The sequence below is a fragment of the Chenopodium album genome, chromosome 14, assembly GCF_948465745.1.
Source record: "Chenopodium album chromosome 14, dcCheAlbu1.1, whole genome shotgun sequence".
In the NCBI taxonomy this organism is placed as follows: Eukaryota; Viridiplantae; Streptophyta; class Magnoliopsida; order Caryophyllales; family Amaranthaceae; genus Chenopodium; species Chenopodium album.
The window spans coordinates 31,548,123-31,572,018 of record NC_137847.1 but is presented as its reverse complement, the minus strand read 5'-3'; the positions used below and the strand labels follow the sequence as shown (position 1 = coordinate 31,572,018).

Genomic DNA, 23,896 nt, shown 5'->3' with positions numbered 1-23,896 from the left:
GTGCTTGTTCACAGAAAGAGATAGGAAGATCGCTAAGACTCAGCATTGATCGGACCATATCTAATAGGGTTTGATTCCTCCTCTTGGACACTCTATTCCATTGAGGAGTTCCAGGAGGTGTCAACTCTGAAAGAATACCTCGTTCTTTCTAATGATCATCGAATTCATGGCTCAAGTATTCACCACCTCGATTCGATCGAAGGGCGTTGATTTTCTTGCCAAGCTGATTTTCAACTTTACTCCGAAATTCTTTGAATTTCTCAAATGATTCAGATTTGTTCGACATAAGGTAGACATATCCATATCTACTATAAACGTATGTGAAGGTGATAAAATATCGATAACCATTCATTACAGGTGTGCTCATTGGTCCACATACATTGGTGTGTATTAGGCCCAATAAGTCATCTGCCCTTTCTCCAATTTGGAGAATTGTTGCTTTAGCATCTTTCCTAATAAGCATCCTTCGTGGTTTTCAAACGACTCTTAGTAAAATGAGTCAAGAATACCTTCTTATAAAAGTTTCTTGATGCGTTTGATGTTAATGTGGCCAAGACGACAATGCCACAAGTATGTCTGATTTGATTCAACGGTCTTAGCTCTCTTGGTTGTATTATTATCATTATAAACTTGATTATCTAAAGCATATTTGAATACCATGAAGCATACGAACAAGACTTTTAAAACAACCACTTTGTTATAGTCTTATGATCAAACTACTCGGCGTCCAACGCCAAAATATCAAAATATGTTCAATGGCTTAACAAAACATGATAAAACTAGAGTAAGTTTTATTTTAAAACAAACAATGTGATTTACAAGTTTTGGTGGAAGGACCATCTTCTTCATCTACTTGTTTATGCACATCCACTTGTGAAGCCCTTCTCACTTGGTTCCTGAAATAGGAGCATAGAGTGAGTCATTTATGGTATCCAATAACTATGATTTTGATTACATTCAAGTTTTAATTTATAACAAAGATACATGAGTTAGAGGGCATATATCCCTTTGCCTCATCTTCACATAATACGATGCAATCTCTTTTGTAGTGGCCTTGCCTACTATAATAGAAGCATCACATCTTCTCTTTGTCCTTGAACTCCTTCTTTTTAGCTTTCAAAGAAAACCTGGTACCCTTGCAAGAATCGGCTCTCGAAGCTCTTGAACAACCTCCATCAAAGAGAGTTTTTCCCGATTTGCTGTTAAGTGCATTTTCAATGCAACATAGCCTGAGTGGAGAGAGCTTAGTAGCATATGTGCCACTTGTTCATCTTCCAACGGCGTACCAATGAGCTCCATGTTCTTGAAGAGCCTTGTCATTTGAAGCACATGAGGTTGAAGAGGCATCCCGGGCCAAAGTTTAGCATTATAGACCTTAGTCCACACTTGGTATCTTTCCTTGGATAGGCATCCTTCCTTTGGAGGCTTAATCTTCATGTTCACAAATGATCTAGTCAATTTATGAACATTTAAATCCCTATTCTCGGAAGACATTGAGACAAGCTCCTTGAGACTATTAAGAAGCATTTCCGGAAGGTATGAAGTGAATCTCCTCTTCCAATCCTCCGGAATGGAATTCCTCATTAACTGTGTGACTTTGTCACAATCCAAGGACCAAGTCTCATGAGTTTCATCACTCATGATTCCCTTTGAAAAGAAGCTCAAAATGGGAGTATCTAGAATGTACTCCATGGAACAATTTAGAAGAGTTTTTCGGCGTTCTTCTTCTCAGTCCTTGTAGTTGGCCAAGTTAAGGCATACTGCCAACTTCTCCGGGAGTTCCGAGCACATAAAGTCGTTGTCAGTATTAGTTGCAGACATGATTCTACAATTTGAAAGAATTTGAAAATGAAAAACCATTCATAAAATAATAAGTTTGAATTTAAAGCATACATGAAAATTTCAAGCTTATTAAGCGTTTTATTAACACATTAAATTTGTCCCCATTTGGCGAGAATAAAATGATTCCAAGATCCAAAGAATTAACAAGTGATTAAGCATGCTTTGGCTTGTCTTAACACTTATTATTCTAAGGTAAGCAATTTCGTTGCTAATAGCTATAAGTTATTCTTGGTTCGATAATACGTCGCATCTAATGCTTTCATGACGTTTTTCTCCATTGCCTCGACATATAAGGATACCTTACTGATATCGTTGACTTTAACCAAAATCAAATTGTATACCCGGTATACCTTAGGTTCTTAGAAAAGTAGTGATGTCTCGCTTTGGCGTAGCCCATCACTGTACTCATTAGTTCAGTCAGTGTTATTTTGGAATGACAAATTTTACTCAATATTTTAGGAACCTAGGGTTTCTATTTTGATTGATTTAAGTGAACTTAATTAATCATCGCAACATTCAAAATCCTAAACATGCATCTAACATACCATTCATATACATAAGCATAAACATGTATCAAAAACATAAGTATAAGATACATTTGGTAATTAGCATGACCCCTTGAGTCTTCATGTCTTCAAGGGTCTTCATTGCAACTTAATAGCTTCGTCTTTTTAGAAACGCCGTCTTCAAGATGTCACCATAAATTATGCAACTACTAGTAATTAAGATAGGTCTAATCTAAATATTAAGGTACAAAAATACTCAACGGTTCGCAGATCGTATTTAGATTTACAAAAATATATAACAGATCGCAGTCCGTATTTACTATCCTAATCAGGCCCTACTAGTTTCCATTTTTCATAAAATCTGTGATAGAACATTCATTCCATTCATCCATTCACTATATGTGAATGATCCATGCATTTTACAACAACAAAACAAGTAATAATGCAACATCGCGCGTAAACTAGTAACTAACTTAGGTGGTTAATCCAATTAATGCGCCTAATTAAAACTAGTAAAAGCTGTTAACCAATTATGTGATTAAATGCTATAAAACATCTTAAGTAAATAATTAAGCTCCCACTAAATTCCGTATCCAACTTAATTAATTTGATTAATTAAGCCGGTAAACCCAAATTTTGCCAAATAAATTTACAAGTGCCGGTAAAACCCGAGGCCTAGCCTCATTTTAATTTAAATGAACAATTAATCAAATAAATTAATAAGACGCCAAAACGTAAAATTGCACAGCCAAACAATGCCCAAGTGCCTAGGACAAAGGCTTGGAGTGCCTTGCGTGGCCACTACTCACACAACCGCTTGGTGTGCCAAGTACGTGGGAGTGGGTCACGATGTCGCTTGCGCATTACGCCGACCACATCATTGCACTTGTGCACATACAAGTCATGGCCTCAACACCCTTGTTGCCGAGCTTTTACAACCCTTAGCCGCCCCCGCAGCCACGCATTGCACCACGCTGCTACGCAAGCAGCGCGCCATGCCGTAGAAACCCCTTTCTCTCGCACCAAGTGCGCACCACACTCCTACGCGCACGCACGCACAACAACAGCATAACACCGAAGCATCACCCCGCACCCTCGGCATCCACATGCGGGTTGCGAAAGCAGTCCAGCTGGCCGAGGGCTTTGCGTGGGTTTTTGTGCCTCGATTTTCATGCTCATGCCTCAGGATTTTATCCCATTTTGTGTGACATATATATAATTAATTCTAAATTATTTTTAGATACAATAATTGTTCAAAATGAAAGTAAAACAAGTCCAACTTAAATAAATTCAATTTTAGGTGCACAAACCACAAATTAATTTAAGAACCATTCTTTAAGTAATTTTTGTTCAACTTGATGCTACAAAAATTGAAAGGGCTATTCTCAAATTAATCTAATCAATCATAAAGTAATAATGAGATTTGACAAAATTAAAAGAAGTTGAAAAAATGAACACAATCATTCAATAAAAAATTCCAACATTAACTTGTGTATTCTTGAAAAAATTACCTCTTCCAATATGAAGATTAATTAAATTTCAATCACAAGTTTGAACCTTTATGACTTTAATCAACTTAGAAAAATGATTAAATCAACAAAGTTCAATATACATTATGGAATCTAGTAAGATAAAGTTCCAACTAAATAAAATAATTAAAGGTTAGATCTTCAATACATACTTAAGGGCTTTAAAATTACAAAGTTTTCACACTTGAATCAATTGATTTGCAATATTGTGAAAAATGAGCCAACCTATTTAAGCACCTATTATAAATTTATAATCATGCTTAAAAGGGGCTTATTAATGCAATAGGTTAATAAAATAACCATACACATAATCAACAATTAATATGCCATAATAAAATCAAGGTTTAACGATTTAAAATTTTTTGTCAAAACGAAAAACGCCTCGAAAATAGCATTTTAGGGCAGAATTTGGCTTCTGGAGAATCCTCAAAGAGTGTCAAAACTATTCCAAAACATCAATTCCACCCAAAATTCACTAGTTTTTGGTCGAAATCAGAGTTCTAGAGCCAAAATAGATTAAAATTGAGATTAAAATAATCAAAACGAGCTTCTAATCTAATTAGCAAGCAAACCAAAAAATTAAATCCATTTAAATCACCTTGAAATATTAGTTATAATAATTAAATTAGCGTGGGTCCGATACCGTTGTTGGGTTTTGTGATGTCCAACATCACGCTGAACTAAAACCCATCCCATGACCCGCACACAAATTAAAGCAACTAAAACATGCATATTAATTAACAACATAATCAACAACATAATTAATTAACAAGATAGAGAATGACGGATATATCCTTGACGCGTGCTTCGCTCAAATTGAGCTCTTACTTGAAATCTTACAAAGCTTCGCACTCGCGATAGCCTCCGACGGCTCACACCCTCATGACTAAACTGAACGGCCCCTAACCCAGAGCTTAGCCGGGGCTAGACAAAAATACTTAGAGTATTAGAACGAAAGTGTTTTCGCTTATGGAGATCCTTTCCAGTTCACAACTCAAGTTAGTTTCCTAATTTCCAATGATTTGTATTTATAGGCAAATCCCCTCAAGAATTCCAATCTCCCATCAATATGGAGGGGTTGGTAAAACTTAAATCAAAAAACAAAACAATCAACAATAAACAAGTGACACATGGTGACTAAGGGAGTAGGTGAGGACCACATGGCCTCCTTGCTCCCCAAGCTATCCCACAAACAACCATCCTCCTAGCTGCCCCAATACGCGTGCGCTAGTTGGCCACCCAGCCTTGGGCACCAAAACGCGCCACGCTGGTGGATTGGTTCTCGGTTGGGCCTACTAGTGAGCCCACATGCTTGCGCGGCCCAGCAAGCATGCCTCGCTGCTAGCGGGCTGCTGCTGGGCGCAGCTACACATTGGCGAGGCCCAGTGCGCCATAGAAGGATGTTAGCCTTGTTGGTGCGGCACGCACTTGCTAGCGAGCCTGCACTTTGCTGCGACCATGCAAGAGGCCCAGCTAGCATTTGCGTGCTGCTGGCCTTGCGATGGTGCGGCTTGTGCTGCTAGCTCCCCTAGCTATTGCTAGCAGCTGCTAGCGAGGCAGAGCACGCAAGCTTGCGGCTTGCCTTGCTAGCACTGCTAGCTTGCAGGCCCGGCCAGCCAGCACCCTCATGGGGCTGTTGGGCTTGCGGCCTTGCTTACAGCTCTGGCTAGCTAGCACGTATAGCCTAGCTCTCAATTGGCTAAGATAACCCGAGGCAAGGGTTATATTTTTGACTTGTTGACTGCTTGATTTCTTGTCTCGCCGGTTCCTAAATTCGACTCGACTTATGACGCTTGGTTTCGACGCTCTTAGATCGATATCCGACGTCCTCGTTCATAATACTCTAATGACTCATTAAATCATTCGGATTAATTCATCATCTCGGATCAGTTACTTAATAAGGTGTGACCCGAAGGGTTCAGTCAAGATTAAGTTGTAATATTAATTTTACATTGATTTTAGTGATAGGAAGCGACCTCCAGCTACGCATTCCGATCACTTAACCTCACTGAATAAATAACTTTCCAATAATTCCGAACCCCTTATCGGAATAATACACTTGTTTGAAGGGCACCATTCCTATCAACAGTAGGATTAGGTGATTGAGTTAATTTGATTTTGGTACTCTTTCTTTCTTCTCCATTTTCAATTTTGCTTTTAATTTTAATACTAATCATACTTTTAATTTTTTTTTAGGTTATATTGGAATTGTTCTTGAACTAAACGGAAAATTAGCCGACATAATTGACGAGATTCAGGTATTTTAATTGTTTTTTTTTTGGAGTTTTGGTTATTTTTGGGCTAAATTCTAGATCTTTAAGTTACTCAACACAAGCTTTAGGATGAAATTTGAATTAATGGTTTTCTTCGCAGATTCAGATTTTTTAAAAACTATGTTCTGATAATTGTGCTGGTCCATTGGAAAAAAGGAGAGAAAGTGAAAATCTGGTTTTGGGATGGAAATTGTAAGAGATTTCTAGGCGAGTTTTGTATAGTCGCTAAATACTCTTCAGTTTTTTGCTTGTTAGTGAATAAGTTTTATTGTTTAATTGGAACTTTGTCATTTTAATAATGGGTTTGTCGAAATTGTTGATATGGTGGCTGAATTTTGGTAGATTTATTGCATTAATTAAAGTTTGAGTATCTTATGTTTATGTATATGATTCTCTCTAAAGATGCATTTTCCTAAATTAAGTGGTTCTATTAAGTTTAATTCAATAAATATTATTATGCTGTACAGTACATACTATACAACATTGGAGACATGGGTTGGTGTAGAGGTGATAGCATCCACTGGTTTCGGATAGTGTACATCAAAAAGCGGTGATTTTGCAGGATGGGGTACAAAGAAAGCCCATCAATGATGTCGTCTACGATAATTTTGGTACTCTATTGCCTAATAATTGATTTGTAGGTTGATTCATTAATTAGTTGGTTACTCTATTGTCAATTAATTAAAAAAAATTTCAATGTAATTTTGTTTTGTATTTTTTTCCTTAAGATTTTCATTTTTATTGAAATTTTAGATATGTGATTAGATGGAATGTATGATTGTATTCAATAGTATGATCAGTGTCATTAATGGCACTCATTAAGCCTATTTTAGGATGATTTTTAATTGCTTTTATAGCTCTTTTTATCTCTTTTTCTTTAGTTTTATCATCTATTTCTCTAGTTTGTGTTTTTCCCTTAGTTGTTTTCCCGTTTTCTTGCATTTCATAGTTTATTTCGCCTTTTCTCTTTTATTTGTTTACTTTTCTTTGATTTTAGGAAAAAGGTGATGTCCAAAGATCTCCATGGCTCTTTCTAGAGATTTATAAAGCTCAAGATGCAAACCGATCTCTTCTTTTTGAAGCTCAAAAGTGGAGGTGTGCAAGCTCCAAGTCTTCTAGGCCGTGCTCTCAAGCTGCGTGGGCATCAAAAGTGGTGTTGAACCCACCGTGAGAGCATTTGGAAACTGCCACCCCCAATGTTGATCAAGTGGAGCGCATGGAGGCATCGATGGACGCACGAGAGAGAGCTGCCTTTCTCCCAGGCGCGGGCGCGCACGAGGCTAGCGAGGGCGTGCAGGGCAGGGGCGCGGGGGTGCACGTGCGAGGCACAGGCGCGCAGCCCTGTTTCCCTCGTTCTGTACCCATTTCTCTTTGGTCGCGCATTATGAGGAGAGAGCACGCCTGTACGGGTTCCTTTTGGACGTCTAACTAACTTCTCCTTTATTAGTTTTACTATATATAGATTTTCTTCCTTTTTAGAGAGAGAAGAGTATGAGAATTGTATTAGAAATTAAATAGAAGTAGATTTTTAGAGAGATAAGCTAAAATTGGGGAAACTTTGGTTCTTAGATTCTAGAGAGAGAAACTTGGTGATTTGATTATTGCTACTTCTAATCTTCATCCTCTTTGATATTGATCAAAGTTTTGTAAGAATTCCTTTCTCTTTAATGCAATATTAGTGTTTGATCTTTGATATATTGTTGAATTTCTAGTTAATTGTGTGATTTGATTGTTGATATTTTGATTACAATGTTGATGATGAAATTAATGATTTTTTCAGTTTTGCTTTTTAATTCTACAATGTGTAGTGAGTATGTTGATGATCCTTTGCTAGGGATGTGGTGAAGCATGTATGAATGATAGACTATTGCTAATTTTGGGATTTTGACTGATTTGATATTGTGATTAAATTGGTTGATAAAATTTGTGCATGTGTTTGAGTTTTTGAGGAGTAGCTAACCTTGATTATCAAGCTGGATTGCATTGTAGTTTTCATTGATACGACACATTGATTTGGAAGCTACTCTTATTGATTGAACTTGTCTTGTGATTTTCCTTTGATAATCATTCGTAGAGACCACTAGTTTGACACCTAGGAAATAGCTTTTCAAGTGATTTTGATTGCAAATACTATTTCCCTCGCATTATTTGATTGATCAACTTCCTATCAAATTAGCATGTTTATCGTGAATGCATGTGGATCTTAATTCCCTAGTATCTTGATATTGATTTCCATTTTTAAAATTTGTCGTGTTGATTTGCTTTTGTTTTACCAAACCGATTGTTCAATCTTCGGAATAGCTTGACTTAAGACCATAACATTTGCCTCTATTCCATTGGGTTCGACTCGGACTTACCCCTATACTAGAATTAGGTTTGGTTATAAATTTTTTTTGATCGAAGGAATTTTAGAATCCAACGACCTAGAATTTCCCTTCTGTCTAAATGGTGCCGTTGCCGGGGAATGGCATGGTTATTTGTTATAGTTGATTGAGTCTATTCCATCTTACTTGAAAAATACAAAAAGATTTTGCTTCTTTTAGGCTACATTTGTAGCCGTGCTATTAATATTTTCCTTTGAGATATGTATGCGTAGGGCACGAGATCGAATTTTAGTGCCATTTGATCCGGAAATTGAGAGGACCATAACAAAGATAAGGGTTGCAAAATGTTCCTTAAGCTCAAGTCCCTCAAAGAGGAAGACTATCAAGAAGAAGAAGAACGAGAAAGAATGGGTGCTAATCCGAGAATAACATTGAAGGAGTTGGGAACTCTAGGAGCCTATAAGTTTGAAAACAGAATTGCTCCTCCCACGACACCGGTAAATGACTTTGAGATTAGACCGGCGATGATTACATTAATAGAAAGGTGTCAATTTAATGGAGCCAACCATGAGAGGCCCCTTAATTATCTCAAGGAATTTGAGAAATATTACAATACCATTAAGGTGAATGGGGTTACTCAAGAGTTCATTCGACTTAAACTTTTCCCTTTTTCTCTCATTGGAGGTGCTCTAGAGTGGTTGGACAAAGGGGTGAAACCAAACTCTTTGAGGACATGGGATGAAGTGACAAAAGAGTTTCTATCTCGTTTCTATCCACAAAAGAAGACAGCCGAAGTAAGGACACTCAATGAGAGCTTATATGAGGCATGAGAAAGGTATAAGGAGTATCAAAGAGAGTGCCCACATCATGGAATTCCCACCTATCAAATCATCCAAATATTCTATGGAGATCTAAGCCCTCAAGGAAAATCTTGCTTAGATGCCGGTGCCGGAGGCCCTATCATGAACAAGACGGAAGAGGAGGTGGTGGACATAATTAAGGACGTAGTGAAACACTACATGGATTGGCAAGAAGGCGAGAGAGAGTCGACAAGCAAAAGTGGTTCTACGGTGTATTCAATCGACCATCTCAATGCCATCAACATTTCGTCCTCACAAATTTCAACTTGGTAAAGGAGATGATCTCGATCAAAGCAAAGCTTGAGAGTGCTTCGTCACAAGAGCCAATACTTCCCTCCCACAATAAGGGAAGAGGTACATCTTCTAACTCAACTCTCCTTCTGCTTCAAACAATATGCCGAATGGTTGTTTGTTTTGTGATATATGTGGATCATATGATCATGATGCTTCTAATTGTCTGCATGCTTTTCATAATTGTGATGATGTTGATAACAATTAGTGTGAACAAGTGAACTTTGTTTCAAACAACAACAATGAGCAAAGATTTGATGGACAAAGGAACTTTGGGAATAGGAACTCTCACCAACAAGGGAACTTTGATAATTATAACCAAAATGGAGGTTATAGAAACCAAGGAAATCAAAATTTTTGAGACAACTATAACAATCAAGGCTATAATAATCAAAGTCAAGGTCAATGGTATAGAAACGAAAGCCAAAATAAAGGATATGGTAACCATCGCCAAAATAATGGCCAAAATCAAGGCCGGGGTAATTGAAGCAACCAAATTGGGGTAATTTTCAAACAACAATCCAAGTGTCCTGGACCTCCACCCGGATTTGCTCCAAGAACTCAAGGCAATAGTGACAATTCATATGCCCAACCTTCATCTTCTAGGACTACTTTGGAAGAAATCATTGAGAACCAAACAAAAATTTTGAACACTTACATGTCGGTGAGTGATGAAAAGTTCAATAATATGATGACACACAACAAAATGCTTGAGACTCAAATCACCCAATTGGCAAACACCTTGAAGGAGAGTTCTAGGCTTACCTCTTTACCCTCTCAAGGAGTTGATCTTAAGAAATCGGTGTATTCTATCACCACTAGGAGTTGTAAAGTGCTTCAAGAGTGTGTTTCTAGGAAGAGTGAGGAGGGTGAGAAGGTGAGTGGTTCATGTGGGAAGAAAGAGCTTGATGTGTCAAAGAAGGAGAGTCAATATGCCAAAAAGGAAGTGAAAATTGAAGAAAAATTGCATGAGGATGTGATCAAACCCAAACTTCCATACCCCAAAAAGTTTTTGAGAATAAAGATTGATGAGCAATTTTGGAGATTTCTTGATATGCTTAAGGAAGTTCATCTTTCTATCCCTTTCACCGAAGCTCTGACACAAATGTCAAGATATTCTAAGTTCCTTAAGGAAATTTTGAGGGGCAAAAGAGAGTGTAATGAGGTTGATTCGGTGAAAGTTGGGGAGTGTTGTAGTGCTTTTATCCACAATGATTTCCCAAAAAGATGAAAGATCTGGGCAATTTTTCAATCCCTTGCAAGATTAATTAAAAAATATTTAAAAATGCTCTTTGTGATCTAGGTGCTAGTGTTAGCATAATGCCTTATTCCGTTTTTAAGAAGCTTAAGTTAGGTGAGCTTCTTCCAACCAACATGACCTAACAACTGGCTGACCATTCTATTTAAGTTTCCCAAGGGGAGATTTGAGGATGTCCCTCTCAAGATAGGTGACTTTACAATTCCCGTTGACTTCATTGTGCTTGAAATTGCGGAAGATGACAATATGCCTATTATCCTAGGGAAACCATTCTTAGCTACTTCGAGTGCTTTGATTGATTTGAAAGGTGGCCTTATTACATTGCGTGTTGGTAATAACAAGGCAAGTTTTGAGCTAAAGTTAATACATGAGTCTTTGTCTTTTGTGAAAGGTATTATGTGTATCAATTCACCTCGTTCTAATGAAAATATTTGCATGTTTGTGTCTTCCACTAACGATGATCTTGGTATCTTGTGATGATGTTCCTATAAGTGTTGAAAGAAAGATGGTTAGTGAAGATAACATGTAGTCCTCAAAACTTGTGGATGAGGATGTGATTGATATACCTTCATGGTTTGAGATCTACCCAAGGGAGGTTGAAGATGACTCCAAATGTGTTGATGGTGAAAAACCGTCCACTACGAGGAGTAAGAAGACAAAGAAGAAAAAGAGAGCTTTCACGAAGAAGAAAATGAAGTTGAAACAAAACAAGCTTGAGTCGGAGTTTTCAAAGCAAGAGAATGCATCTAAGAAGGAAGTGGAGTTTCTAAAGAGTAGCATGAAGTTTAACCCCTGTACCGCTTTGGACAAAGTGGTTATCTTTGACCCTCCATGATTTGGAGGAAGGGTCGAGCTTAGGACCTTACGCAAGCGCTTCTCGAAAAGCAACCCGGTTTTCTAACCTTTTCTTTTGATTTTATCTTTCTTATTTATCTTTTATTTTCTTTCCTTTCTTTCACTTGTTTTGTATTTGGACTTGTAGGGTGTTTTCATGGGAATCAAATCCCTTGAGCGAGCATGAGCACAATTAGAAGGAGTTTCGGGATTGATGATGAGAGTATGCTCAATTTTCTTGAATTTTGAGTCATATGGGTAAGGTAATCAAGAGGTAAGTTTGGAAAAATAGTGCTCAATGTGAAGGAAGTTTGTGCTTGGTGCGTTCATTATATTATTAGTGGATTCAACAATCCCGGGATGATAAAAATGCATAGAGCCATAGTCGAGCGCACCAAGAGAAAGAAGCAAGGCAAAGAAGCATGGGCACAGGCGCGCGGCCTGCATGCGAGGGCGCGCACCCTTACTGTGCAGCCGTACAGGTGCCCAGCCCGCACTCTATTTCTTCTTTCTTTCCTTCTTTCCTTCATTTTCCCTCTTACCCACACCCACGAACGCACATATCTCTCTCTATCAACACGAAACCCTAACCTTCTAACTCTCAATTCTTCACTCAAATCTCCAATTTCCTCACAACTTCATCAAATTTCCACTCAAATTTCATCAAATTCACAAAAACACATACTACTTTCTTCCATTTCTTATTCTCCAATCTCTTTCCTCCATTGAAGAGCAATTTGGGGTCTTTCGGTTTTGAGGAATTTTGGGCTCGAAAGTTGATCAATCTTGCTTGTTATATGGTATAATCATCTTCTCTACTCTTATTTTGCATAATTACATCAATTTTAGTTGAGAATTTGATTGTTCATACTAATAGTAGTAGTATTGTTTTTGTTAAATATGGTGATTAATTTGATAATTTGGATGCTCATGTTTGTTGTTTGCTAACTGAATTTGCTTCACATTGTGTAGTTGATGATTGTCTAGCATATTTGATAATTTTTTGTGGCTCTTTGAAGAACTTGGAATTTGAGATTCTTGGCAGTAGCTTGGTGATTGTGTGGTGGTTTGTTTGAAAGTGGTGTGGTACTGTGGTGATTGGTTTTGTGATTGTGGTTGATTGAGGAGCATTTGATTGGGCTTTGGTTGATAACTTTGTGGAAAAAACATGTCAAAATACTTGAAATCCCTTACCTCTAAGAAGAGGAAAACACAAGTAACAATCGAAGAACCCTCACCCTCAAATTCACCCTCGCCTCAAACACAAACTAGTAATGAACCTTTACCATTACCCAAACTACGATTTGCAAACCCAAACCATAAACCACTCTTTGCCGATTTCAAAAAACGAACCCTAAAGCCCTCTCGGAATTACCACCAAGAAAGCATGGTCAAATTGGGTATCGATGAGGGTCTTTGGGTTTTGTTTGACAACCTCCGGATCGGTAAATTTGTAAACACTTGTTACCGAACGTACCTTGAGCCTACAAGAGAGTTTCTTACTTCACTCTCTTCCACTCCGGTTGGTAAAAAAGATTATCAAATCTCATTCCAACTCTTTAACGTGGAGAAAACTCTATCTCTAGCCGAATTCAATGCGGCACTTGATTTCAATCCGGGTGCGGTTGTTCTTTTTCTCGAGCATGAGTTCTTCGATTGCTATGCTCAAAATTCTTGGTGGCATGACATCTCGGGTTTGAATGAGTTCACCGCTCGTTACTTTCTAGCTAGTGACATCTTCCAACCTTGTCTCCGAGTTCTTCATCGGCTTTTGGGATACTCGGTTTTCCCAAAGCAAGATTTGGGCAAAATGTCAAAGCCCGAATTGGTTGTTCATTGGTTGGCCACAAGAGAGGATTGGCGAGGGAGGCTAAACTTGGGGCACATCTTCTTGAGAAATTGCATTGATATGCATGGGAAGAAGTCGGGGGATATTCCTTGTGGTAGCATGGTAACTAGATTGGCTACCAAGCTCGGTTTTGGACGGTACCTCGCTTCTTGCACTCCGATAGGGGAGGCTAATTCTCTCTACCTCGACATCACTCAACTCAAACAAGTGCAATCTTTGGCAAATAACGATGATGACGAGGTATATGATTAGTTGAGGAGGAGTGAGCATCATTCACTACTACAAAATGCACTAATTCTCGACGCCTTGCCTTCGATGCTGTGAACAGGGTGTCTGTTGAACTTTAGATTCCCATGTTTTTGCAATGCTTTTCAGCGTCCTGACTTATTATTGACTTAAAAAAGCGTCCAGAATACTAACCACGTGAGAAGCACATGTGTTCTTGCCTGCGAACTTAAACAAACTGGGGGAAATCATAAAAACCACTCCTTCTTTACTCTCCAGTCTCCAATAATTAAACCCTAGCCTTTCACTAAAATTCTCTCTCACAAACTCATCCCTCTCCAAAATCACAATCCTAGCAACAACTTAAACTGAAAGATGCTCTTCGAATTCATCAAATCTAGTATTCTAATTGTTTTTAGGTATTCTCTCATTTCTCTTTAGATTTTGATTTTTAGAATTTTGATATTTATGCTTCTTTCCATTTTTTTCTGATGTATTTTATTTAATTTATCATTGAGAAAGAAAAGATAAAGAAAGCTGTGATTTTGAAAACGTTTCAATATCAGATGTTAAAAAAATCTACAATCGAATTTCTACACCCAAACCCATATGTCGCTAATATTATCCGCCCCTTTACTTTCAGGTAATTCTCACATCTAATTTATATCTTGTATGTAATTTTAAGAAAATATTTGAGTATGTAATTTTGGTTTTAAAGTTTGTTTTGGTGATTTGGGAATTTTGTTATTAATTGAATTATTTAAATTTAGACCTAGATCCACTGGGGTGTGGGTTAGTTTGATGCAGCTTGAAGATGAAAATTAGCTTCTAGAGAGAATATTGCCAATATCGTGTCATTAACAACTTTGAATGTTCTTAATTCTTAATTATTTAGTGCGTGTGATAAAAATTTGGGTCTCTGTTCAAACGATGCAATCTTTCTAGTATAGTTAGCAGAGAGGCACTTTGTGACATTTAATTTATTTATCTTGGTTTTGATGGTATGATAAATATGTTATAGTAGATAGAATTAATGGCTTAGCTAGCTTCTATAGTATTCTTAAGCTTAGCCGTTCAAGATCACACTAATAAGCTGCTCTTTATAAATAAACTTATTATGTAATTTATCTCCCTTCATCATTAGCATTGTGCTTGGTATATAATGAATTAGTGTCTTGTCATAGAGAGAATATAAACATAATTCATCCTTAATTATATTAGTATCTAGCTTGTCATATAGAGAATGCTTATATGATATGGTCCAAAAGTGAGGTACCTCTGTTCTATGACCAGCCTGATGAAAAGAGCAGTTGTGTGCTTGTGTCCATCAAATCATCATATCTACGTCTTGATTTTCTCGGTATATTTTACTCCATTTTTTATGTTTTACCATGAGAAACTGACAGGCATGTGGATTCATCATAGCTATTATATATATGACCTAGTTACTTCTTTACATGGAAACACGCATAGACTGATACTACCCCCTTAACTTGTAGCTTTACTATAAGATAGATAGAATATGTTATAGACAAGTAGTAATGTATGCATGAACATGGGACCTTTTTTAATTGGTGTAAAACAAGCTACACATTCTTTAGCTGCAAAAACATCTGTTAGACTGTTATTGTTAGTTAAATGACCTTTATTTTTTAAAATTTTGTAGCTCTCAAGTTCATTATAAACGTGGGAATTGTTATTATGTCAAATTTATACCTATTAGTTCATCTGCTTGATTGTGAAAGATGGGTTTATTTTTTATTTATTTATTGGAGTAAATGGGTAATAGAGACTTGAATTCTTTTGGTGTATATTCATTTATGTAATAATAGGGAAGATCGAAGTGTGCTTGGATTTTTCTTTTTTTCATTGACAATTTCTATTCTGAATCAAATTCTGGATATACCTTCTTTTACCAAAACACCATAACCACATATTGAGACGGAAAAAAATGGCAGGGAATAAGAGATCAAGTCATTCACGATCTTGGAAAATCATATTTGGCAATGTCGTGCAGCTTTTAACAAAGATTGGAGTGCCAAATTGCGCTACTCGTGCAGCTTTTGCTAAATGTAATAGAGTTCTTGATATATGTTAAAATAAATGAATAGTTTTACTTATTTTAATGATTGGAGAAACTGGATAGAATAAGAATTATCAATGCATATTCTGATCACTTTCATTACAGTTTTCAGAAGCACTAGAATTGGACTTCTTGAAAGCTAAGCCTACTCAAATTGCATTATTATTTGGCATTGATGATAACTATGTCACTTTCTTTAAATGCCTTGAATGATGATACACTTTGTTCAAATGTTTCCTTTTTTTTTTGTGTATTGCTGGTTTTTTATGCTTGAATACCCTTATTTTGAAAAAAGTTGTTAGCAGCATTCTATTGTTGGTTGGCTGGATTAAGAGGAAATTTTCTTAAAAAGATTTGATTGCTCTTAACGCTATGCAGGGATTTGGAGGCTTTGGCTGCAAAATACCAACTTTGGGAGATAGAGAGAGGTTCTTGTATAGTGGTATACTACTATAGGTATATATTCTCCAAAGAAAGTCTAAAAGGTTAATGGCATTTTTTCCCTCTTTGGATTGCGGTCTGAGCATTTTGTCACAATCCGAACTTTGTTTTACTCCCCCCTGCAAGCAGATTAAGAAACCATAATTGTGGCTTTCGACTAGACGTGTAACGAGAATAGCCAAGAAGAAAAAAGGTACTTCACCATCCACTCTCAGGAATTTGCATATTCATCTATTATTAATATTCATTGTAGAAATCAAAACATAAGAATTTTGATAATACTGGCAAATGATGTCTTGTCTTTTGAGTGTATGGAAGCCTTTACTTTTGGTAAGTTCTATACTCCTTACTTAGTTATGAAAGTTGATTGTTATTTTGGTTTTCTTAAATTATTATGTAGAAAATATTTTTCAGATATTGTATATATTCTCTATGTTTTTTTGGAGATGATGCCCTAATGTTAGTAATTTTGATCTATTATCTTATTTAGATTCTCTTGTTGATTTATTGATCGATGCATATGCTAAAATGTGTTTCAGGATCAAAAGCTTATGTAGACATATATGTATGAATACTGAGAAACGGTAGAAAAGGGCTGACAACTAACGCTGCAATATTTCAAGGATGGAAGAAAGATATATTTAAGCTATTTAAAGATTTCAGTTAGTGATTCAGAATTTGTTCCATACAACTAGTCATGAATAAAGTATAAGTTGGAATTATATTTGTTGTAATAGAAAATTCATTACTATGAGACATTGTACATATGCTATAAAATATTTATATGCAATAAAAAAATTTTGGCATAATTTTGTTGTACATGTATCTTATATATATATATATATTTTTTTTTGGTAATATTATTACATTAGAAATAATTGTCAGTGAATGAAATATTTTATTTTGGTATTCTAGATATTTTTATAAGGAATATGGACAAGAAAAAACGTCCCCATATTAGAAAATATGGGTAGGAAAAAGCGTTGCCGAAATGTCAGATAGCAAATGTATGAAAATCTAGACATAGAAAAGCGTCGCCAATTTTAAGATTCTTGACTAGAAAAAGCGCCGCCAAAATAAAGAAAGTGCGCCAACTGTGGCAAATTTCGACGCTTCGTATAAAAATTTAGACACAATAAAGTGTCTAAATTCGCGACGGTTTTTGATGTCCAGCAAAATTTTCGACTCACCTATTTTCGAAGCTTTTTTGAAGCGTCGAGAAAGATTTTTGCGACGCTTTTATGTATCGAAAAAAGGCGTAAAAGCGTCTAAAAAGCACGCTTTTTGTAGTAGTGATTGCTATCTCCCTAACCCCTCCTTGACTTCCTTTCACCGACATGTTCCCAACGTATGATTTGTCCCCTCAAGCAACTGCCTCCCTGGTGATGATGAGATGGAGTACGTGCTTAATGAAGAGCAACAACATCAACAACAACAACAACAACCTCATCCTCAACAACAACAACAACATCAATTCTCAAACCTCAACATGGAACCCTTGAGTGCTCAAATGCAAGGCATGTAACTTTTCATGGAGGGGATGTATGATCAAGACTTTAAAGCAATCTACAATCAAATGAGAGGCATCTCCGAAATGCAACAAGGTATGTTTATTCAACAACAACTTTACGATTCTAGTATTGACCGTGGGGAGATCACTCCCGCGGTTAACTACCCATACTTACCTCCTCAACTCGGTCCCGTGCCGTCTAGAGGGGGTGATGGGAAGCCAAAATGCCCATATTGGCAGGACCTCAAGGGTCTAATGCCGAGACTCGCAGTTTCCCGGATGAGCACGGTAACTATGATTACCGTGTGCTCGATGAGAGCGATTATAGGGGTGAATATAACTACCCCTATGTCGACCCTACCCATCCTTTACCACTAGCATTGCCCGATCAATTTACTCCCTTGGCCCCTTGGCAATAAGACAACTTTAGGGACCACTATGGTTGGCCACCCGGCTACACCGGGGGATGGGATCCTTATGGTCCCCCATCCGGGTTCTCCTATGATAGGGATGACAACAATGATAATGCCGAGCCTAGTGGTAATTAGTTCCCCCTCTTTGTGCTTTTTCCTCCATCCCTTTTATTATGTGATCTTTTGTTTTGTATTGGTGGGATGTTGAGATATATTTTTGTCTAGCTTGGGGAAACTTTATTCTTGTGGGAAAGACTCGGTGGCCAATTTTGTTGTTGTGAATATCCTTGATCTCTAGTGCCTTGATGCCTTGTGATTGCTTGTCTTGATTGATGATGTCGAGTGTTGTTGGTTATGTTGTTGTTTCCTATGAGTGTCTCATGTTTATCTTGTTGAGTATCTTTTTGATGATGTTGAGATGATTGTTCTATGATGATGAGTGATGATGATTTTGCTTCCTTAATCCAAACCCCTTTAATCCAAAACCCTTGAATCCAAACCCTATAGTCCAAATACTGTGGATTAGTGTATAGTTTGATTTTTCTATTTTGTTATTTTGTTATGAAGTTAGTAACATTTTTCTTTGTATATAGTTCCATTTTCTCTTTTATTCTCACTTGGTTTTGAGATTCATGCTAATGCTTTTTGGAGCTTCATGGAGGTGGTATTTTCCTTTAACCCGCTTTTATTGGCTTAGCTTGGATAACTCGGTGAGATATTTCTTATTTCTTTCTTTTCTTTCATTGTTTTCTTAGATTATGATTAGTTTAGGAAGAGTTAAACGGTTCAAGGATGTTTACTTTATAACACCATAAGGTGTTTGGGGTCATTGACGATATTGTCGAATGACTACTTGTTTGTCGATTGGGATTTATATGATACGCATGCATCTTTGTAATTTTCTTTCTCTTTTCCTTTTCTTTTCCTTCACTTCTCTTTTCTCTTTTCCTTTTTTTTCCTCTTTTCAAAATGCAAAAAAATGATTTTGAGGCTTTATTTTTGGTTTATTTTAATGTTTTGCTTATGATTTGGACATAATACCATCCGAGCTTTTACTTTTGAATGAATGGTTTCCTATGTGGTATCGGTATGCACTTTGAGAGTATGTTTGGTTAATTCTAGGATAGAGCATGCTAAGTTAGTGTCTTTAGAACTTTTGGGACTTTAAAGTCGGATTCTAATTGTTTGTGGTAAGAAGGTGTTGCTCCCTTTGGTGGATTTGAAACTAATAGTGAGTTATTCCTACAACCATGTGAGTTTTCATTCTTTTCTAGCCTTCTACATATTTTGCATGAGCGGCAAATGGATCCTTGACTATTTCATGTTTTATCTAGAACTTGATTCTTATCTCCCGAGATCGCGACCGGACCATTTAGGAAGGAAAAAAGCATCTTTTCGGGGTGGTGATTTTTATTTTTCTAGGATAGATTCCATTTCTTTATTTTTGGTTTACACTTGCCTACTTGCTAACCATTTGAGCCATAAACCTTCTTTTCAAGCCATATCTTTAGATTTTGAGCCTTTTGTTTCATTCTTGTTTCTATTCTTGGTTTTTGTGAAGCATTGATTGTTATTGTTGGAGATTGTGGTGGATGAGTTTGAATATTGGTTCTTATAATGTAAGCAAGTTTGTTTTGTGTATATTTTGTAAAAAAAGGCAAATGCCAAGTTAAAAAATTCATTCATAGTTAAAAGAGGCGAGGACAATGCAATAAAGTGAAAAATAGAAAAATGCAAAAATGAGAAAAAGCAAAGCAAATTCAAACGCTTTGGCAAAAGTGAAAAAAAAAAAATTGTGAAAAAATGAAAAAGTCTAAAAATATTTTGATGTAAGTGTATTTCTCCCTATTTTGAGCATTGAGGACAATGCTTCATTTTAGCTTAGAGGGAAGTGTTCTTACGCTTTTTGTATATATGATTGTGATTTTAGCTTTGATTAAGCTTCAGGGTGTTGGTGTTTTTGTTTGGTGATTTCTTGATTATGGTGTTGAGGATTGATCACCCTTTGCTTCATAATTTAGGTATACCACCAAATTTCAATTTTAGCCTACCTTCACCCTTTTCTCCCTTACATTAAAACCTTTTTCAAGACCTTTTGACCTTTTTGGTTGTGTCACAAGTCGGTGGAGGGAGATGTGAGTCAAGCCTATGGAGCGGTGTGCATAGTCAAGATGTCGAGTAGCCCAAAAATCTCTTTTTTTTCCGGTTCCTTTGAGGAATCATTGAGATGCTTAGTAAAGGTGAATTTGAAACTAGTTGGGAGAACGTGGTAAGATTGTTTGAGATGAAGGTGAATTATGTTTCATTAGTTCTCTATGCTTAGCATATTTTATGTTTCAATCAACCTTGGATATCTTGGAACGTGCATACCCTTATTGTATAGAAAGTTATTTATTCACTCGTATTTGATCATTTGTAAAAGTCCATTTCAAAAGCTTTTGGTTTCACTTTTTCCTTTTTTATTTTACTTTCCTTTTTATGATTTGCCTCATTTTTACTTTTAAGAGTTATGGGTCAAACTTTTTGGATACCCTTACGAAACCTTACTCGTCCTCATTGGTGACTTTGGGGTTTAAAGGGCTTGTTGTATCGAAAAACAACCGTGATTCCTACGAAAGTGAGTTTTAGTGTACATTCTTATCCTTTTCTTTCTTTTTTCTTGTTTAAATAAGTTTTTCATCCTATTCCTACTTGCTTTTACTTTGCTCGAGGACGAGCAAAAGTCTATCTTGGGGGAATTTGATGAGTGTCATTTATCGCACTCATTTAGCCTCTTTTAGGATGATTTTTAATTGCTTTTATAGCTCTTTTATCTCTTTTTCTTTAGTTTTATCTTCTATTTCTCTAGTTTGTGTTTTCCTTAGTTGTTTTCCTGTTTTCTTCCATTTCTTAGTTTATTTAGCCTTTTCTCTTTTATTTTTTTTCTTTTCTTTTATTTTAGGAGAAAGGTGATGTCCAAGGATCTCCGTGGCTCTTTCTCGGGATTTTACAAAGTTCAAGATGCAAGCCAATCTCTCCTTTTTGAAACTCAAGAGTGGAGGTGTGCAAGCTCCAAGTCTCCTAGGCCGTGCTCTCAAGCTGAATGGGCATCAAAAGTGGTGTTGAACCCACCATGGGAGAATTTGGAAACTGCCACCCCCAATGTTCAAGTGGAGCGCACGGAGGCATCGATGGACGCACGAAAGAGAGATGCCCTGCTCCTAGGCGCGGGCGTACACGAGGCTAGCACGGGCGCGCGGGATTGATCAAAGTTTTGTAAGAATTCCTTTCTCTTTAATGCAATTTTAGTGTTTGATCTTTGATGTATGGTTGAATTTCTAGTTGATTGTGTGATTTGATTGTTGATATTTTGATTACAATGTTGATGATGAAATTGATGATTTGTTTAGTTTTGCTTTTCAATTCTACAATGTGTAGTGAGTAGATCCTTTGCTAGGGATGTGGCTAAGCATGTAAGAATGATAGACTATTGCTAAATTGGGGATTTTGATTGATTTGATATTGTGATTAAATTGGTTGATAGAATTTGTGCATGTGTTTGATTAGATGAGGAGTAGCTAACCTTGATTATCAAACTATAGCATTGTAGTTTTCATTGATACGACACATTGATGTGGAAGCTACTCTTATCGATTGAACTTGTCTTGTGATTTTCCTTTGATAGTTATTCGTAGAGACCACTAGTTTGACACCTAGGAAACAGCTTTTCAAGTTATTTTGATTGCAAATACTATTTTCCCTCGCATTATTCGCTTGATCAACTTCCTATCAAATTAGCATGTTTATCGTGAATGCATGTGGATCTTAATTCCCTAGTATCTTGATATTGATTTCCATTTTTAGAATTTATCGTGTTGATTTGCTTTTGTTTTACCAAACCGATTATTCAATCTTCGGAATAGCTAAACTTAAGACCATAGCATTTGTTTCCATTCTTTTGGGTTCGACTCAGACTTACCCCTATACTAGGAGTAGGTTCGGTTATAAATTTTGTTTGATTGAAGGAATTTCAGAATCCAACGACCTAGAATTTCCCTTCTGTCATAGTACAATAACTACAGCTTAGACTAATTTTCTTTAGGAAAATATACATGGAAAAACATTCAACATAAAATAAATTTGCCTAATTTCAAAGAGTTGTGTTTTCTTTAATGTAATCAATTCACTAAACTTGGTATTGTAGACACCTAAAAATGTCTACCGAAAACTAAACCCGATGATTAACAACCTTTTACCGCCACTATTGGTTGGGTCAGGTATTTAATCCTGAAAGTGCTTAAATCCATATTCAATCCAATATATTTCATAAACCAACCTAATTCTTAGCCTATTTTCCCCAAAACATAACTTATCATCCTCTTTTCGTATCCACATCACAAAACCGAGATAAACTGATTTTTTAGCCCTATAATTTTGATCCAAATATTATTTGGTTGGATAGGTCTTTCAATAAGCTTTCCAACGATATATCACAAGCCCAATTTCAAGTTAAAACGAAGAAGATATGAGCAAAACACTAAACTCGGCCCAAAACTGACACCCTTTCACTAAAACGAATGTACCTTAAAATTTGCAAATTATTTTGACCTGATTCTAATTGGGTTGGAAAGTAGAATTTATAATCTTTCCAAAGATATATTATATGCCTTATTCTTAGTTACGGATCAAAAGTTATCATTGTTTTAAAAACGCATAAAAACTGAAATTTACCACGCAGCGGCAGATATACCGCGGCCGCGACACAGAATTTTCCTAGGGTTTTATTTTCATGGCGTGTCAATTCTAGGGTTTCTTACCTCACCCCTCATATTTTCTCTATAAATACGAGGCTTGTTTCCTTAGTTTTGGGGCACCAAAAATCATTCTCTCTTCCTTTCTTAGACACCAAATCATTCTCTCTTCTCTCTTCTATTCACTAGCCTAAACACTAGCCTACCTTGTTATTCCCAATACTTCCCTTAAGCACTCCAAGGAGTTCGTACTTTACCGGTAGCTCTACACTTAAACAAAGGCGTGAAAGGTAGAAATGTTTGAGGGTTTGGCCTCAAATCAACTCTAGTTTCATTTAATGTAACTTTCATTATTGTTTATTTATTTTCCTTGAAGTTACTAACAATTTATTCATGATGTAGAAAGTCAAGGAAATGCGGAACGTGAGTAATTAATTCACTTAATTACTCTTATTATTATTTTTATTCTTTATTGCTAGTATCATGATTAGGATTATTATAATTTTATTTGACTAACAATATTATTGTTAAATTGCTTCCAATGTTGATGTTTATTCTATTGTTTATTGTTGATCACTATATTGCATGTTTAAAGGGAATATGTAATTGAAAATCACGACTAATAAGATAATTTGGACAACTGGTTTAGGATCCTTTTAATCTTGTTGTTTGATCAAGTGGTCACTAATATTTTAGAATTATATGTTGCATTAACATTCAACCAATTTAGCTTAATTATAGTTTGGAGCAAATTGAATCTTTGTTTGCATGCCTTTTGTGGTTCCAAACTATATGGAGTTAGTAATCTCATGGATTATGAATGGGGTGTAACCTTCACAGGTCAATCGTTGTTGCCTATTGTTGTCCCTTATCGTGGTTGCCTTAAATGATGGATCCGTGAACGGTTTACAAGTTTCTTAAAAACTTG

General features: G+C 36.4%; 1 protein-coding gene and 1 pseudogene across 1 annotated transcript; one reads left to right on the top strand and one right to left on the bottom strand.

Annotated features, from left to right (window-relative positions):
* Positions 1–9,216: 9,216 nt before the first annotated feature.
* Positions 9,217–9,348, bottom strand: LOC145580452 (small nucleolar RNA R71; annotated as a pseudogene).
* A 935-nt stretch (positions 9,349–10,283) lies between these two features.
* Positions 10,284–10,856, top strand: LOC145577967 (uncharacterized). The gene has a single exon (XM_081635381.1). The coding sequence runs from the start codon at positions 10,284–10,286 to the stop codon at positions 10,854–10,856; it is 573 nt and encodes a 190-aa protein (XP_081491507.1).
* Positions 10,857–23,896: the final 13,040 nt, after the last annotated feature.